At 51.7% G+C, this 17,166-nt stretch overlaps 1 protein-coding gene across 1 annotated transcript in view; it reads right to left on the minus strand.

Annotated features, from left to right (window-relative positions):
• Positions 1 to 85: 85 nt before the first annotated feature.
• Positions 86 to 17,166, minus strand: part of MGLL (monoglyceride lipase) — a 56,726-nt gene continuing 39,645 nt past the window's right edge. The window contains exons 4-8 of the mRNA XM_010083879.1: positions 11,517 to 11,653; positions 9,983 to 10,093; positions 6,233 to 6,322; positions 1,132 to 1,347; positions 86 to 211 (exon numbers count right to left, since the gene is read on the minus strand). Coding sequence (XP_010082181.1) covers positions 86 to 211; positions 1,132 to 1,347; positions 6,233 to 6,322; positions 9,983 to 10,093; positions 11,517 to 11,653 — 680 coding nt within the window. The remainder of the gene's footprint in view (positions 212 to 1,131; positions 1,348 to 6,232; positions 6,323 to 9,982; positions 10,094 to 11,516; positions 11,654 to 17,166) is intronic.

Here is a 17,166-nt window from a genome sequence, read left to right on the forward strand (position 1 = left end):
CGTTGGCTCTTCTCAGAGAGGCTGCTAGTAAGAGAAGTTATCTGCTCCCAGCAAACCCCGGTAAGAGCTGCAAAACCAACTGCTCTTAGGAACGGCTGGTTTCCCCCGCTGCCGAGACCTTCTGGCCGATCCACGTCAGGATTTCTGTGAAGACAGAGGTAGAGACCTCGGGCAGCTCTTTGTGGAGGGCGTGATAGGCTTCCTCATACACCTGCAACCGGGGAGAGAGCGGAGATTAGCGCAGGGAAAAAAACCCGCGTGAACAAGACAGCCTTCAGTCCCCTCTCGTCAACACCCACGGGTCCAACACGTCCTGCCCACGTCTCGTCAGGTTTGGTTTTTTTTTCCCTAGACGTGGCAGGTTATGAAATCAAAGAGATGCCACTGGCGAGCGGGAAGGCATTGGCATTGCAGCGTGACGTCTGCGTGCCAGCGAGCCCCCTGCGGGAAGGTAAGGCAGGTCCCAGCCCCAGGCATCTCTCGCTGCTGATCCCAGTATGGAGGAGGAAATACTCATCGTGCCCTTGGAGTTTAAAGGACAATGGGGGATGTTCCCGTCATGCCTTGTGCGATTTTCCTCCTTTATCCCCAGACTATCCAGTTATTTTTCCAATGACAAAAGCTCTCCCTCGGTCTCCCTGTCTCTCTTTCAGGCTCATTCATGTGCTCACAATCGGTTAATCAGCTGGGGCTCGCTGGAAGTGAGCAGATGTGAAGTGGCTTTTGTTGCCGGTGCTTTGGGAAGGGTCCCCTGCACCTCTACCGCTGGGGCACGCGGTGACGTTGGTGCTCACACGGTTGGCGTTGCTCTGAAGAGCTTTTTGGGGTCAGCACTCTACCTGCTTGATGAGCCTCACTCTCCTTCTCGCTTCACATCCGCGAGACCCTCTGGGTACCCACCGCCCCTGCCCCACAGCCTGGCTGTCACTGGTGACAGACCACCACGGGGTGCCCGGGGAGGGCTGCCCTCGATGTCCCTCCTGGTGGCAGCGGCCGTGAGCTGCTCGGTCTCACCAGGACATCAGCCCTGCAGCTCTGCGGGGCTCAGCAGCCTCCCTGCCCCTCACAGTCGCTCGTGCTCAGGCCAACACTGCCAGGGTAAAACCCAAAAAATCAAGAAAGCAAGATGACCTTGAGTGTTTTGTCCTGACTCTGCACCGTGTCCATCAGTAAATAGGAGCCTTTGATATCGCAGAGCTTGTCGGAGGAGCCGTGTAGCACCAGGATGGGCAAGGTCAGCTTGGGCAGCGCGCGCTCGATTCTGGCGATGGCGTTCATCAGCTGGATGACGAAGGAGACCTTCATGCCGCCATGGTAGACCAAGGGATCGGATGTGTAAGACTCCATCTGTCAGGGAGAAAGAGGTAATTTAAGGTTAGACACTATTTCACGCCAAAAAGACAAAGCCCGGCGCTGAGGAGTCTCTTCCCTCAGCTTGCACAGGCATTTCCTCCTCTGTTGGGACGTCCTGCCGGCAGAGTCAAGGTCGGGATCTTTGCTGTGGCCACCCAGACCCGCTCACACAGCCTGGCTGCCTCCGCGCTGCGGTCCTCTCGTCACTAGAAAATACTCAAGCCAAAGCTCTTTCCAGTGTTGGACAAAGACCGTTGGACAAAGAGCATTTTTCTGCTCTGCCTTGTCCTTCTGTCACTCAAAGGTGACATCTCTTCTTTCTTCAGACTGCGTTATTGGCCAGCTGATCTTGTCCAGGTCCTGATCCTCCCTGCTGAGGGCTCAGGTGTTCTTCTCTTGCACCTCCCCGCTCTGGGGATGAAGACCGTGACCTACAGACAGCCGACAGATCTGACCGCAGAGCACTCGTACACCGCGGGGTCCACAGTGGGCACGGACACGGCAGCAAGTGACAGGATTTGGTGTCAGGAAAAAACAAAAAAAAAAGTCAACAACTTGCTCAGCCAGACTGTGAGAGGATAAAAATGTACAAGAGCTGGTGCAGAAAGTTGCTAGGAACGACTAGTTACCGCAGCAGGCAAATCTACAGTAAATATTTGTACACTGTACGGGGAGACGTCCCACACAGCCACCGCCATCCCAACGGCTGCCAGAACGCTTTGATCATGGGCTGGTCTCTGGCACAGCCTCCAGTTTCTCCCGACCCTGGCAGATGTTTATAGAAATTACGGTTATTTATAGACTAGCCCAAAGCAGTCTCCTGCTCTCCTCGCAAGCAGTGGGGTCTGTGCACATCCTCCCTCGCCCTGCAGAAGCTGCTGCCGGTGCCTGCCCCGAGGGGACCACGCCTGGGACATGACCAGAGGAGCTGTGGATGCCCCATCCCTGGAGGGGTTCAAGGCCAGGCTGGATGAGGCTTTGGGCAACCTGGGCTAGTGGGAGGTGTCCCTGCCCATGGCAGGGGGTGGAACTCAGTGATCCTTAAGGTCCTTTCCAACCCAAAACATTCTGGGATTCGATGAAGGCCACCCCAGGGACGTGGCTACGCAGAGGCGTTGGCACAGACACGCACTGCAGCAGGACAGCGTGGCTCGCTTGGTCCCCACTAAGAAGCCAGAAAGGCTTTGGGGTGGATTCCCTGTTCATCTCCCCATGCAGATGGCCAAGGGGCTGAGAACTGTAGAGCTGGAGCTGGACCAAAGACATTCCAGTTGTTGTAGCGCCCATTGGGGGGCCCTTGGGTGCAGCAGGCATTTCCAGTATTTAATGAAGACCATCGTTGTGTCCTGACCTCTGTGCAAGATCACGGCTCCTCTGAAGCGAGGGGCAGTTTTTGGCAGGGAGACACGGGTCTCCCATCACAGCTCGTCATATTAGGCTCTTATCTATAGTATGTCCCCTTCAAGGAGGTGAGGGTTTGGAAAACACAGTTGGTAAGAGGCCACTGCAAAGATGAGGCTGCAGTTAAGGTAGCAGGATCCTCTCCTTAGCTGTGCTCAGCACCTCTCCCGCTGCAGGGATGGGGAAGCAGAGGCTGAACAGCACACGGTCCTCCTGGCTCCGCACCGACCCTCCAGCGCCCAACCAGCTCGTTGGTGCAGAAACCTCCACCCCCTCCATCCCCTGCTCAGCCAGCCTGTCCATCATCCCTCCCTGCTCCCCAAAGCGCTTCCCAAGGGCGAGAAGCTGCCGGTGCTTAGGAAGAAGCATCCTCTCGGGAACGTGCTCATGGGAGCAGCTCAGCTTTGCCTCCCGAACACCCACCGGCTGGCGTGGTGCTGCGAGCTCTGCCGCTGACAGCTGCCTGTACCCTGATATTTTCAGTCAACATGTTGACTTTCCATCAGCGTTTTAAAGCAACACCGCCGTGTTGCACTGGCTACTTAGCAACTGCCTCCAGCCTAATCTGGGAGTTAACTTGTCTGGATCTATGTCACAGCACTGCGCTAAAGCAACACAGCTTTCCAACGGATTTATTTTTATTTTTGTGTGTTTTTTTTTTTTCTTTTTTAAATTGAAGGCAACTTTGCGGTGGGAGGGGAATCAGGAAGGGTGGGTGAATGGATTGACAGAAATTCCCTTCCCATGGAGTAAAACAATGTTGACGAATTCACTGGCCCCCTCCCCAGCCCCATAAGTGACCTAATGGGCTTCTTTCTTTCTCTTGTTCTTTTCTGGAAGAATAGGGATTTTTTTTTTTAGCTACTGAGCAGCCAACAAATATGTTTGTGTAGATGATGGGAGGGGAAAAAAAATAACAACCCAGTTCTAACCCAGATGGATCAGGACTGCAGGGGGAGGGTCCCGCTCCCCAGCAATGAGCAGGAATCCTTGCTGGAGTTGATGGTCAGTGCATGGGGCGAGGGCAAAGCAGCAACTCCTGGGGAAAAGAGGGAAAGGGCTTTGTATGCTGCAAAATATAATCTGCAAATTCATGTAGAGCAGCAGACAGAGCTCCCGTTGGCACACTGAGCTCTGGGACAGTGAGGGTGTCCCTGGGACAGCCTGCGACTGCTTCCAGCCATGGTCCAGCAAAGGCTCTGCAGGATCCATCGCAACAGCTCTTTTTTTGTCTTTATGTAATGCTAAGACAGAAACAACCATCAGGGCTCCTGCTGCATTATGTTCCCCTGCTTAGAGATTTGCATCTTCCCTTTGCACTTTGCAGAGCCATAAATTCATTATAAGGTAATTGCAGCCTTGTCCTACGTGGACTCTGCAGGAATAAGACTAAACTCAGGGAGACTGCTCCACCGAATCCAACGGCAGCCCACGAAGATGAATGGAGTAAAGGGGTTCCTGCCCTTGTGATGTTATTCCTCCTTGAAATAACAGGACTGGGGTTTTAAGGTTGTTTCCTGCTCTCTTTTGTGTCTCCTGCATTTGATGTAGCAAGCAGATCAAACAAACATCTCCTGTGCATCAGTCCCTACACCCTGCGGACAGCCTGCTGGGAACACAAACCCATCGGGAAATTCTTGGATGATGTCCCAAAAATGTTTCCAGAGAACAGAAAGTTGGTCTGGCAGGAGAATATGTTTAACAGATAAATAATGGACGTTTCCAGCACATTGTGTGCTTTGAAGCTGCGCATCCTGAGTCCAAAAGGAGGGTGGAGCGCGCGTTGGAGGCAGCCAGAGGCCAGAGGCGCTGTGCTGTTGTCCGTCAGTGCCTGGAGCTTCAAATCCTGGGGTTTGAAGACGGTCGGGAAAGCGCTTCCCACGGCAATCCCCAGCTGCGGTGCCAGCTGTGCGTGTTTGCTCGCAGGTGTGTGGCAGGAGAGGCTGCTCCCTGTGAAGCCCACTCCATCAGAAGCAGGCTCTAACGAAGCAGACCTGCGTTCTTATCCCCTGCAGAAGGCTCCTCCTTGCTCCACGGCAAGGGCAGAGGAAAAACAACAACACTCAAAGGAAGCTCTTGAGACTTGGAACATCATAGAGCAGGGAGAGGAGCGGCAAATATTTGGGTAGAAAGACAACATAACGGCATTTATTATAAACTACTGGTTACTGTGGGTGATGCTAACATCATCCCAACAGCCCGCACGGAAATGCTCGGTCAGTGCCGGGCACCAGGCTAAGGGAGCTCACCCACGCTCTCCCAAATGCGCCATTATTTGGGATGTCCCCACAGCAGCACTCTCCTCCCGTAAAGCGATTTACTGCAGCACCAGCACCTTCCCGCAGAAGATCCAGCTGTCGGAGGTGTATGTAAAACTGCTGCCCTGCAGGACCAGCTGCTGCACAGAGCTCAGGCATCACACAACGAATCCGCGCAGGAACCGGCAAACGGCCACGCGTCCCCGCCACGCTCACGCTGCGGGAGGGGAAACGCCCCCAAACTCCTCTCCACAGCACGGACTGCTTTTATCCTCTAAATGCAGAAATCAAAACTTTCCTCTGTGTGATGTTAGTGAGTGAGTTCTCTAATTTAAACCTGAATTATACACAAGTTACGGCAGCTGAAGGTAACGAAGCGCAGGTTTCTGTAGCCTGACCCGAATCAGCCTTCCTCCCAAGCAGACGTTTTGTGCAGCCCCTTACGGTACTCCAGAACATGTGGCATCTGGTGCATCGCTGCGTGCAGATGATCTCGCTCCACGCTGGTCCTGACGGTTTCCTGGGACCTGCTTTGTCCTCATTTCCTCAGCTCCTTGAATCTTTCCGCCTTCAGCCCATGGAAATGTCCTGCTCTGTTCACAGACAAGCAAACTGAAGTCATTTGACCAAAACCCTCTTTGGCAGAGCCAAGAAACAACCCTGAACGCCTTGAGGCTGTTCTGGAAGAGTCTTTTGCTTTTGGGTTGACCGAGTGGGTGGGTTACAGAGGGGGGACATTGCACTCACGAGGCTGGAGGCATTGCACTCACACAGCCGCTGCCACCGTCGTTGTTCCTGACCCTTCCAGCTGCAGTTCCGACGCCGGTCGAGCCGCCTCCCCAAAGGAAGGCGATTGCTAACTTCTGCTTAAGGTAGGACCCATCGCGTGAGCAGTGGGAAACATGGCAGCATCTGGCAGTGGGATGGGAGCTGACACGGAGCTGCACCAGCGAAGCTCTCCTGCTCTGGACACACCCTCGGTGCCATCTGCTAGCACCCAAGTCGATTTCGGAAATGCACTGAGTTCTGGGTGCAGCCAAAGCACCTCTGCTCACTCCAACTGCAAGAGCGAGAAGGAAAAACCCCTGTTCTGTGTCGCTGCAGCAGCTGCAATAAAATCTGGCTTTAGATCTTGCCCTCGTGATTTAGCAAAACTCTCGTGTTTTTAAAAAAGAGAAATGGCAGGACTGGGAGGAGATAAAGGGCACTAAGGTTCTCACCTCTTTCTTGTTCCGGGAAATGGCATTTGGATCTATGGATCCCAGCGACAGGTTTGGCAGAACGAAGTTGAGCACTTTTGCCGCAAAAACCTGTGGGAGAGGAAAGCGAGCGGTTAAAGAGGTCATTAGAGCAAGAGAGGTAACGCAGAGGGACAAATCCTGAGCTGACAGGAATGGGCACAGCAGTTAAACAGTTGAGAAATGTCAGCTGACACTGGAGAAAGACCTGTCCTGTATTTCAAACGTTTCTCTTACAGTGTTTCAACTGCTCCTGAGATGCGGGAGGGGGTGTGCGAGTCTGAAATGCTGCCTGCTGTCCGTCCGCGTGCAGCATCACAGCTTCACCGCACTCTGCCTTTTGCCCATTTTCAGGTTAATTTCTAAAAAGGCTGCAGTTAAGCACTTGGATAGGAAAAAGCCACTTCCAGCCCCGGGAAGGGCTGGGGTTTGTTGTTTTACTGCCCCGTCCCTGCTGCCACAGCTCTGATCTCAGGCTGCGGTGTGTAAGTGATGCTGCAGTTGCCCAGGCTGCGATCCTTTTGACAAGCATGTTCTCCAGGGAACCTGAAAATAAACAACAGCAAAATGTGCGTGCCACGGCGAAGGGAATCCGTGGCTAAGGACATGCATGGCTCGCTTGTCTCCTGGGGACAAAACACAAAAGCGTTCAGCAGCCCAGCCTGGAAATCGCTGGCAGAAGAAAGGGCAACATCTTCCATTTCAACAGCACGACAAGCACGTTGGTACCAGGGTTCAGCTCTGATCTTTGAGCCGGCTTTAATTAAGAGGTCACCACTTAAGTCAGAAAATAAGCATTTGTTGGTCTGTTTTACGGCCCTTCCGTGTTCGCAGCTCACACCTGCATGGTCCCTGCTCTGCTGCTCTCTCATCCCTCCTGAAGCACGCCCTGATGCTTCAGATAACCGACGATACGTGACAGAGTCATTACGACATTAGAGGAGGAACACAAGGCTGAAGTCAAAGTCATCCCGGAGAGAAAAGCAGTAAAGACTCTCAGCAGATCTGAGAACATGGGTGGATATACCTGGGAACTGGTGTCCACCAGTATATTGAGCCCCTCACTGGCTGTGACATTGTGTCAGAAAAATTAATTTCTCCTGAGGTCCCTGGAGTCAGACCAGTGACATGACACATCCACACTGATACAAGTCTGAGCTTACAACGCCAACAAGCAGGAACGGGGTTTTCTCTGTTTTGTGTTAACGCCAGGCAGGGATGACCTGGGGAATGCGCTTTCATGGATCTTGGGCAAGGTTATGGACACATCTTGGGATGTGTGTGAACACTTGTCTTTCTAAGGATCTGCAGTGGGGATTTTGCAGAAGGAGCGTAAATCGGAACATTCCTCTCACACCAGCAACAGTACAGCAGCCCAAGGTGTGACAAGGGAAGGAGAGGGAACGCCATGGATCCTTGCTCAGGCTCTTCCACGTTGGAGACAGGCTTTGGTCAGACCCCCTATGGCCATGTGTCTGTTCTACTACATGCTTATCAAATGACATTTTGAAGATTCAGAGCCAAACTTTGTCCAGATAAGTTGAGAAGAAAAGGGGGGAGGCAGCAAGGTGCCTCTTCCTTCACTGAATTTGCAACGAGTCGGTCGCTGCTTCCACCAGGACACAGGGCTGTGATGGATGGCCCAGGGCATCGATGAAATTGTGTTCCGCAAAGAGCAGAATGGGATTTTCCTGCCTGCAAACACACTGCGTTTCTGGGGCTGCCAGGGCTGGCTGGGCAGCGAGGGAAGGTGTTTCTAAGAGAGACGGAAGGACCCAGCGGGTAATCTGTCCCACTGGTATTGTTGCCTTGAGCCTTCGTTTGTTGGGGCCAAGGTAAATTCTTGCTCAGCTGGAAACTTCCCCAGCAAAGGGATGAGTACAATGGTCCTTGGGAAATGGCCCAGCGCCGAGAAGTCGTACCAGTTCCAAGGGAAAACCAAAGCCTTTATGCCTCAGAGGCACAAACACCAATGAAATGCTATTTGCACACAAGTGTTTTCAGCTCAGCTTTCTGGGAAAACGCGGCTTGTGTTTTCACTCCTTGAAAATACCTTTCCAGCTCCAGGACTCATTTCAAGAAATTTTTCAGAGCAGAGATATTTCAGGAATAATTATTTTCTTATCAGTTTTGAGAAGCAACAACAGATTTGAAAGAGAAAGGAACTCACTGTGCACTTGTACTGCTGCACGAGCGAGACTCTCTAGGAAAGAGAAACACCTCCAAAGTACTTCAGTTAGAGATTAGGATTTCCTGCACTGAAACAAAGCAACAATCTGCTACAGACCTGCAAGAAATCAGACTACACTAACACTAGTTCCCACCTAGACCTGGTGGGTCCTTCTTTCTGAAAGGGTTTAGCATCTAGCCAGTATAGCTTTATAAGAAGGAAAATCTTTTTTTTCTTAGTATTTATTATTTTTCCTTTTCCAAAGTAAGGAAAAAACAGGGGCAGTGGTGCTCGTGGGACCCTTCTGCTGAGTCAGGCACAGCCCCCCCGGGGAGGAACCAGCCACCAGCCCCCTCAAAGCACCCTTTGGGGCTCTGACTCAATCAGTTTGCCTGGACTGGGCGAGTTCAGGATTCACTTCCCTTCCGAAAAGCAGGTGGAGTGTGGGGGAGGCACGCACAAGGAGAATCCTGACCGGCATCCAGGTGGTGCAGATCTCAGCAGGGTTTTGCATCTTAACGCCTTTCCCTCAGTGGAAGAGAGAGGTGATTAAAAAGCACCCTTTGGCGCTTGTCAGGACTCGTGGGGTCAGGAGATGGCTTTGGCTACAGCAGAAGGTGCGACAGGATTATAGTGAAAGCTGAGGCAATCTGTTTCCTTTCTCGCAGAGGAGAAAAAAGCCAGAGAAATAGCAGAGAAGTAGATTAAAACAAGAAGCTAGCCCTGGGAGAAGAGTCTAGGGAGAAAGGATAAGGGATTGAGTCCTGTGGGAATGAGATGCTCTGTCCTTCCCGCTGCCTTAGCAGGTCCTTCCCTTTGCTTCCAGCTTCTTTTAGCATTGTTCTTTGTTGTTTTAAACATTCAGAAAGGAAGGGAGAGCTGAGGGTCAGTTGCCCTGCAGAGCATCCCTGGGGAAGCAAAGGGAGGGCAGGCAGCGCACGTTTGGGTCAGGAATAGCTCTGGAAGGGAGATGTGAACGGGATGGGGGTAAAACCTCAATGCAGACTGAAGGAGATGGTCTGGACACGAACCAGCCCCGGTACCAAGCCCAATGGGATGCTGCTGGGGCAGTGATGCTTTAGCTGGAAGCCTTCTTTGAGGCTCACGAAGGATTCCTGGGACTCAAGAGCTCTAGTTTTGCTTAGAAATCGGTCATCCCCCAAAAGCCAAAAATAACCCTGGTCTGCCTTAGCCAGCAGCCTGTGTTGCAACTACACCAGACTCTGCATGAGTCAGGAAGAAAACTGTAGGAGAGGAAGGGAAAGTACGGCACTGTGGGGGCTGCCGCGGGGTGTGGTGGAGGAAGCACAGTCTGCTACCACCTCCCGAGGCAGCAGCGGTCCCCGACACTCATTACCGCAGTTTTTCTGGACGAGTTCAGGATTCACTTCCCGTCTGAAAAGTAGGTGGGACTGTGGGGTAGGCACTTAGAAGAAAAGTCTTGACTGGCATCCAGGCGGTGCAGATCTCAGCAGGGTTTTGCATTTTAAGGCTCGAGGTCTTAACGCGTTTCCTTCAGGGGAAGAGCGAGGTGACCAGGTGCAGTGCGGGCTCGCTCTTACCTTGATGGGAGTGGCGACTTCTGGGCTGGCTACCACTAGAGGAGAGATTAGCAGCATGCCTGAAAACTCGCTGGGTCTCTCACTGGCTGTCAGGATGGAGATGGCTCCCCCCTGCAAGGCAAAACAACAGCTCAATGCAGAAGTCAACATCTCATCTGTATAGTAACCCTGATACGGGATGGGTTTTAATCCAAAACAAGCAAATTACACCTGCCCCAGGGAGAGCGCAGTGTGCCCAGGGAGGAAGGCTGGAGGAGCAGGGTCACTGGAAGTGGATGGTTTTTGCTGGGGGAGAAGAGATCTGAGTTCTGCTCTCATGCTCTAACCCCTCGCATCACACTGAAGTCAACTCTCCGCACAACGTCCATCAGCTCCCGGGGATGCCTTGTGTCTGTTGAACTAAGAAGGAAGTTCAGGTGGGACTTGAAAAATAAGCTGAGGCTCTATCAGCGTGACAGACCGGAGCCACGTTGGGAAGATGCTTGTGGCACCAGTAACCTGGGCAACAGCGATGCTGCCATCCGGCATGCAGAAAGCTTCACTAATTACTGGAAGTTAAATACTCTCCTCTTCAGCATCCCCATCCCCTCCAGCCCCGCAGCGCCGTGTCCCAGGCCTCATGGTGACCGCCCAGCTGAATGCCAGCCAGGATGTGTCCCCCTGCACGGGCACACGAGGGGTGGGACGGAAGGGACCGGGCTGGCTCGCTCAGGAAAGTTTGCAGAGGATTAGTTGCCAAGGGAAATATTTGGTGAACCTCCATGCTGCCGGAGAGCCAGGGGCTCGTTAAATGGAGCAGCGGCGAGAAGCATCTCAAAGACCTCACGGGGAAATGAGCTCCTTGTTGCAGCGCTGTGGAGCACAGGAGCACTCCAGAGCCAGCCCTTCTTATGCAAGAGCACTTGTTTGTCTGTGCATGGCCTGAATCCCGAAGTACTTATTCATCTTCCTCTCCTCTGGGAATGCAGGGAGAGCAGATCAATGACATCAGTGGGAATATTGCTAGCTTGAATAAAGGGATTTGGCCCATGCTGTCAGAATCAGGCTTCAGATCTGTTCACCAAATCAGCGCCTTTGTTTCTGCAGCCCTAATCCCTGGTACATTTTCCTGTTAGGTTGTTTAACAGAATGAGGGTACAGGGTATTTTCATGCTCCATCCCCTAGCTGCTCACAGGGCTTAACCTCCTCGTTACTGGTTACAATGAAAGGAGAAGCCCAGTGCTGCGGGAGGTGTGGGACTTACCCTGGACGTGGTATGAATGATCAGTTCTACGAAAAAACAGACCCACTGCTGCCAACGACACTAATGAGGGCCGTGATCCGGGTGGAAAAGTTAAGGACTGACTATACTGGAGACAGATCTCGTGGGGTAAGGCATGCTGGCAAACCCGTTGGTGAATGAAGCCGAAGGGAAGGTTGCGTGTAGTTTTGTTTTTCCTGCTGTGGGTGAGTTATTCCCTGCCATCCACAAGAGTGCCACCGTGCTGCGGCACGCGTCCGGGGTGCTGCCGGGAGGGTGGGGGTGGCACTTACCATGGAGTGCCCCAGAATGAGGATGGGCAGGTCGGGGTGCTCTTTCTTCATGAGATCAATGTGCTGCAAGCTGTCCCTGATGAAGACGTGGAAATCTGAGACAACCATGCGATCACCCTCGCTCTGCCCGTGGCCGACTGTCGGGGAAAAGGAGAACACGCGTCTCAGCATTTGGAGCAGTGGCTGCAACCGAGAAAGGCTTCAGCAGCACTATGCCTGGTGGGCTGCTACTGTCCTGACTTGACCTTCTCCTGCAGCCATCTCTCAACAGAAAGAACGCTGCTGAAATACAAAGGAAGCTGCACAGAACAATTTTTAAAATACCGTGTTGTCCATGATCTAGTTAAAAAAATAATCTTATATTCTCCTGTGTTTCTACCTGCTCTTTGAAACTAAGAGTACTGATCTAATCTCTTGCAGCCTTCAGCATCGGGGTGAGGAGGGCAGAGGGGCTGTCCTGCCTTGCTGTAGGGATGTGAGGTCGCTGCGTGCTGGGAAATGGGTTTTTGCCGCAGGGATCACAGCCGCTGGGTCTGATGGGGTGTCTGGTGGCTCGCTGTACTGAGCAACCAGTGTGTGAAGTCTTGGCTAGAAAGGGAAAAATTCTGCAGACTGGATATCGTTGCTATAAACTCAACGGGTCGTGGACACAACCTCTTCCAGTGCCTGGGGGTGCGTGAACTTTGCAGAGACCTGCCTCTTCCCTCTGCTGCTCTAGAGCCAAGGGACAGTGGCTGGAACAGCCGGACGGAGGGCAGTGGCCGCAAGGGGACAGTGGCTGCACCAGCCGGCAGCAGGACAGTGTCCAGTGGCGTGCTCCTCCTAAACGAGTGTTGATGCAAATTGTGCTGCACCTGGGCGCTGGCGGCTCGTTCTGTATCTGGGAATTATCTTCTCTGATCAAAGGGAAGGGAAAGACTAAACCAGGAGATGGGGAGTCGCCATGGAAACAGCGGCATCCCTGGCAGAGGTGGACCCAGCGTCGCCACAAACACAGTCCCAGGCAATTCTGAGCGTGCAGAGGCTTGAAATTAATGCCACCTTGGGGAAGCAGTCTGCATATTTACCTGACCACACATAGATGTTATTACCTATCACAAATAGGATTCTTCCTTAAAAACAGTCTCCTTGCTTGTTTCTGCTCCACGCAGGTTGTTAAGGAAAACTGTGAAGGGGGAAGCACAACCCATCCATATGGGACAGGGCACAGGGAGCCTCAGGTAACATCTCCCCCTGCTGTGTGTCACCCCAGACCTCCAGTGGGCACCTGGGCACGCTTAAAGGCACAAACGGGCAAGGACTTGTCAAAGGGTGTGAAGTGCCTGATCCATGCTGGATGGTACCCCCTCTGGTGAGCAGCAAAGCAAAGCATTGCCTACCCAGCCAGGAAGGTAAGGGCTTTTCCATCAGATCTGCTGGCAACAGTCACTCCAGGAGAAATCAGGATGTCTAAATTTCATTTTCTTGCAAGCCATACAAAAAAAAATCGCCTTCCAAATTAGGCAGAACTTGTAATCAAAAGCTGGACTAAATACACTCCACCTAAGAAAAACTGAATTAAACTTGCTCTTTTCTTGTCCCGCCCGGTGCTCCCCAGAGCTGGGTCTCCCGGCAGTGAACACTGCCACCAGCCTGTCCGCCAGACAAACCCTGGTGCTCCCCAGAGCTGGGTCTCCCAGCAGTGAACGCTGCCACCAGCCTGTCCGCCAGACAAACCCATGGAGGCCATGCTGCTCAATTAGAAATGACGTATTACCAGTCCTGCTTTCCATGCATACACTCCAATTCCTGCCAAAATATGATACAGCAAGCATTCTCCACGGATCAGTGACCAGAAACAAGTCAAAGAGCCAATTAAAATACAAGTTGCAATAATCCACAGAAGCGAAGCCAGGCGTGTGGCTAATGGTTCTATTAACTTTAAACTGATTTTTATTACAGATGGAAATTGAGCTTTTTCCCAACTCTTACACATGTCCAGTCCACTCACTTTGTAGACCTCAAATGCATTATCTGCCTAATATTTAAACTTCAAATTTAGCAGGTTAATATGAGTTGAATACTCCAGAGAGAGGTAGATTTTCAATTTTCTCTCAGCAGAACTCTGCACTTCCACTTCTTTTTTTCTCTGGTGCTGCCTGCGCTTGCTGCTAGAATCTCTTACAGCGTCCCTGTAGGACAGCTGAGCAAGCAGAACCAGCAAACCTCCGCAGCCCAGGTCTGTCTGTATATGGGCCATCCCTCCCTGCTGTGGGACTGGGAGGCTTTGCTCTATTTTTGGATGAGACAGAGGCAGGTCTGGAAAGCCTCCTTGGTCCCCAGCATGGAGAAACTCCCACCACATAGCAATGAACAGAACGGTCAGAGTTACGATTGGGGAAGCCAAGAAATACCTCTGCAATAGCTGTGACAAGCATCTCAGTGGATTTCTGCAGAGTTTGGGGTTTTCTATTAATAACTTAATGAACCCACCTTTTGACCCTGCTTTTAACGACTAAATCACTGCTTCCCACTCAGCTGGCACGGAGCAGTGCTCGAGGAGCAGTGTGTCTGCAGGTCTGGTAAAGGAAGGCTGTGCAAGTCTTTGCTTTGATACTGTCCCTGTCCCTTGCGCAAGGTCGGCTGGGTGGCATCGCTAGGTTGGGCTCTTTTATTTCACTGTTTTTCTCTCTTCCCCTCCAAGAAACCAAACTTACTCCACCTGAGAATGATTTTATTGCAAGTTTGACTCTCCCAGCTGAGAAAGCTTCAGGGTGAGGAACGAAGACCTCTTCTGTTAGATGAAAGACGTGCACAGCCAAACATCAATACAGTCAGGAGTGCTGATATGTTCTTCCCTGATCTTTTGCCTTTAGAGCTATTAAAAACGAAAGGTCAGGTTCACCCTTGATGGAAAGCTATTTGCTTTGGGTTTTTCTGGGAATGAGCCTGACACAGTGGTTCCCCAGTACCACTGGCAAGACAGAGGGTGCGAGAGGAGGGGAACCGCCTGCTCCCAGTAACTGGAACTAACCAGAGCCTGCTGCACTGGTTAGCTCCATTTCAGGTTCCGTGTACTGGGCTAATGTGAGCCTTCGAAAACAAGAATCCAAACCACATCTTCTCAAATGGCAAATCTAGAATTAGGAGGTCTAAGCCCCCATTTCCAAACAAACACACCGCTGCCAAATAACACCTTTTGTACAAAGTCTGAATAAATGCCGCAATGATCTGTCCCGACAGGTAACAGCTTTTAAGTTCTGCCCTCTCTGTTTTCCGCGTGAGCTTGCTCAGGCTGCAGCTCTGCCGCTGTAAAGACAAGAACAGTAACTCATCACCCGTCAAACCTGCCCGAAAGCACGACTTCAGAGCATGATTTCACCTATGATTACAGGTCCTCCAGAGCTACACACCCCTCGGGATGGAAGAACACTGCCTGGCTGTCAGACCAAGAGCGCACCAGGCAGCGCCTGTCCCCGCACCCCTGGGTCCCCCCGCACCCAGCCCCCCGGGGCACCGCGGGGAGGGATGAGCACGGCACCATCTCGGCCACCCTCAGATATTTGCACCATTTTTGTTCTAAACACCATCTTTCCTATAAGCCACACACTGCACATATTTTTTTCTCTTTCCCAGTGCCCACCCCTCCCGACGAAGGCACAGCGGGACCCTGCACGCCCAGGTGTGGGCTGAAGCGCTCCGCAGAGCTCCCGCAGGAACCTTTTGGTGCGGAAGACGAGGTGACGGGGGAAATGCAGGGTCAGATGTTGACTTCAGCTACGCTGCTGTAAATTGACCAATTTCAGTGGTGTTCCTCAATGCTTACAGTCATGGGAGAGCAGAAATTATGGGCTATGTTGTTTTTTCAGCCTTTGCTCCCTATTTATTATGGAAAAGCCATAAAACAGAGAGATGGGAGATGAGAAATCTGCCTGGGGAGCAGTAATTCTCTTGGTGGAATCTGGATCTTGACTTTTCACATACTTGGATGTTTTCAACTTTGGGAGAAAAGGGATGGTTTAGATCCATTTTTATTGTAGCGAGGACACCATCACCGGCACCTGCGCCAGATGAACTGATGGTAGAAGCCACCAGGAGGAAGGCAGGGCTTGACTCCTGCCTCAGGATCCATCCCACTGTGGGTTTGCCCTCCTCTCCAGATATATGACTCCAAGATTTTGAAGTGGGAGAACCAGGAATGGGGAGAGTTAGGAGACCAGGCAAAGGAAGGGTTTTTGTGAGAGCCCGTCCCAAGCTCAGGATGAAGCCCCGCTTCTTTCACTGCCTCCTTCACCGACACGCTCATTGGAGTCTGAAAAGTCCATTTGATGCAAATGCCTAAATGCCTTTTGGAAAAGGAGACATTTACATGAGTATTATGTGTTTATTAACTTCCTGGAAGATTTGTTTTATTCCTGAAGGCCTCAGTCTTCTGCCTTAAGCCGGAGACAGGATGGGCTCCTCCCTGGTGCTGGACACAGCAGCACGCGGGAATGTGGACCCACCTGCACCTCGCCCTTTTTTGCCCCCCAGCAGGTGATGCTGCTGGAGAATGAAAATAGCATGTGCTCCCTGCTGCTAAACTGTCTAGGTTAGGAAAAAAAAAAAAGAAGATAATGAAAAGATCTCACAGATGCTTTCACTCTGCAGGTGGCCCAGGCGGAGGAGCAATGGTGGGTCTGCAGCCCGCGGGAGGGAGATGCCGGTGACAGAAATTTGGATGGTTCTTCTGGTGCGCGAGGTGCCAACATGCCAACCTCATCCCTCTCCTGCCATCTTCCCCAGCCTGCGGCAGCTTGCTCAGGCGGGGACCTCCCTGCGGTGGTCCACAGCCTGCCCTGCGACCCTGCTGCTACGGGAAGGAACCACTGCAGTGCTCATTTTAACATCCCACCCCCATCGACTGGGAGACAGCCACCCTCTCCTCTCTGCACTACACGAAATGCATGCAGAAAAATTAGAGCACAGGATGCAGCAGATGCCATTTTCAGGAGGGTTTTAGCTTTGGAAGTCAGTGCAGCAGGTGATAAGTGGTGCCCCAAGGCATTACGGCTGATGCCTGTATTTATGCCGTCTATTGAAATCCCCCTGAGCAAGGACTGCTTCTCTTGTACAGCACCCAGCACCGCAGGGCGGCATCACAGACCTCGGTCCAAGGTTCTGCAAGATGTAAAAGTAATAATTATCTCTAATCCCAGACTGTAAGGCATCAGAGTTTTGCAGAGGAGGGGATGGGAGAAAGCATATAGATGGAGAATGTGGGTGAGACAATACACAAGACGACACTAATAATGGGTTTATGGAGCAAATGTTGTGTGAAGCCTCGATTTTCTGCTTGGGTGGGTTTTTAAGGTTTAATGAAAAAAAATATTAATGAACTAGTAAACACTTCAAATTGTCATAACAGTTCACTATTGAAAAAAACTATCCTTGTTTTGTAATGAACCAAGTACACATCCTTTTCATCAAGTGAGCAAAGCTCATTAATTAAACATACCGGATTTCAAAGCTCCCAATGTTTGATTATTTGTTTAGCAAGCAGTACATCTAATCCACCATCCAGACACACAAACGACTAAAACAACAGGAAGAAGCTTCAAAGCAGGACAATAAACATCTGGAGAAGTCCCCAGAGTGCCTGTGCTGTCATGTGAAGCACATGCTCCCCTGG

The sequence above is a fragment of the Pterocles gutturalis genome, unplaced genomic scaffold, assembly GCF_000699245.1.
Source record: "Pterocles gutturalis isolate BGI_N339 unplaced genomic scaffold, ASM69924v1 scaffold14180, whole genome shotgun sequence".
NCBI lineage: Eukaryota > Metazoa > Chordata > Aves > Pterocliformes > Pteroclidae > Pterocles > Pterocles gutturalis.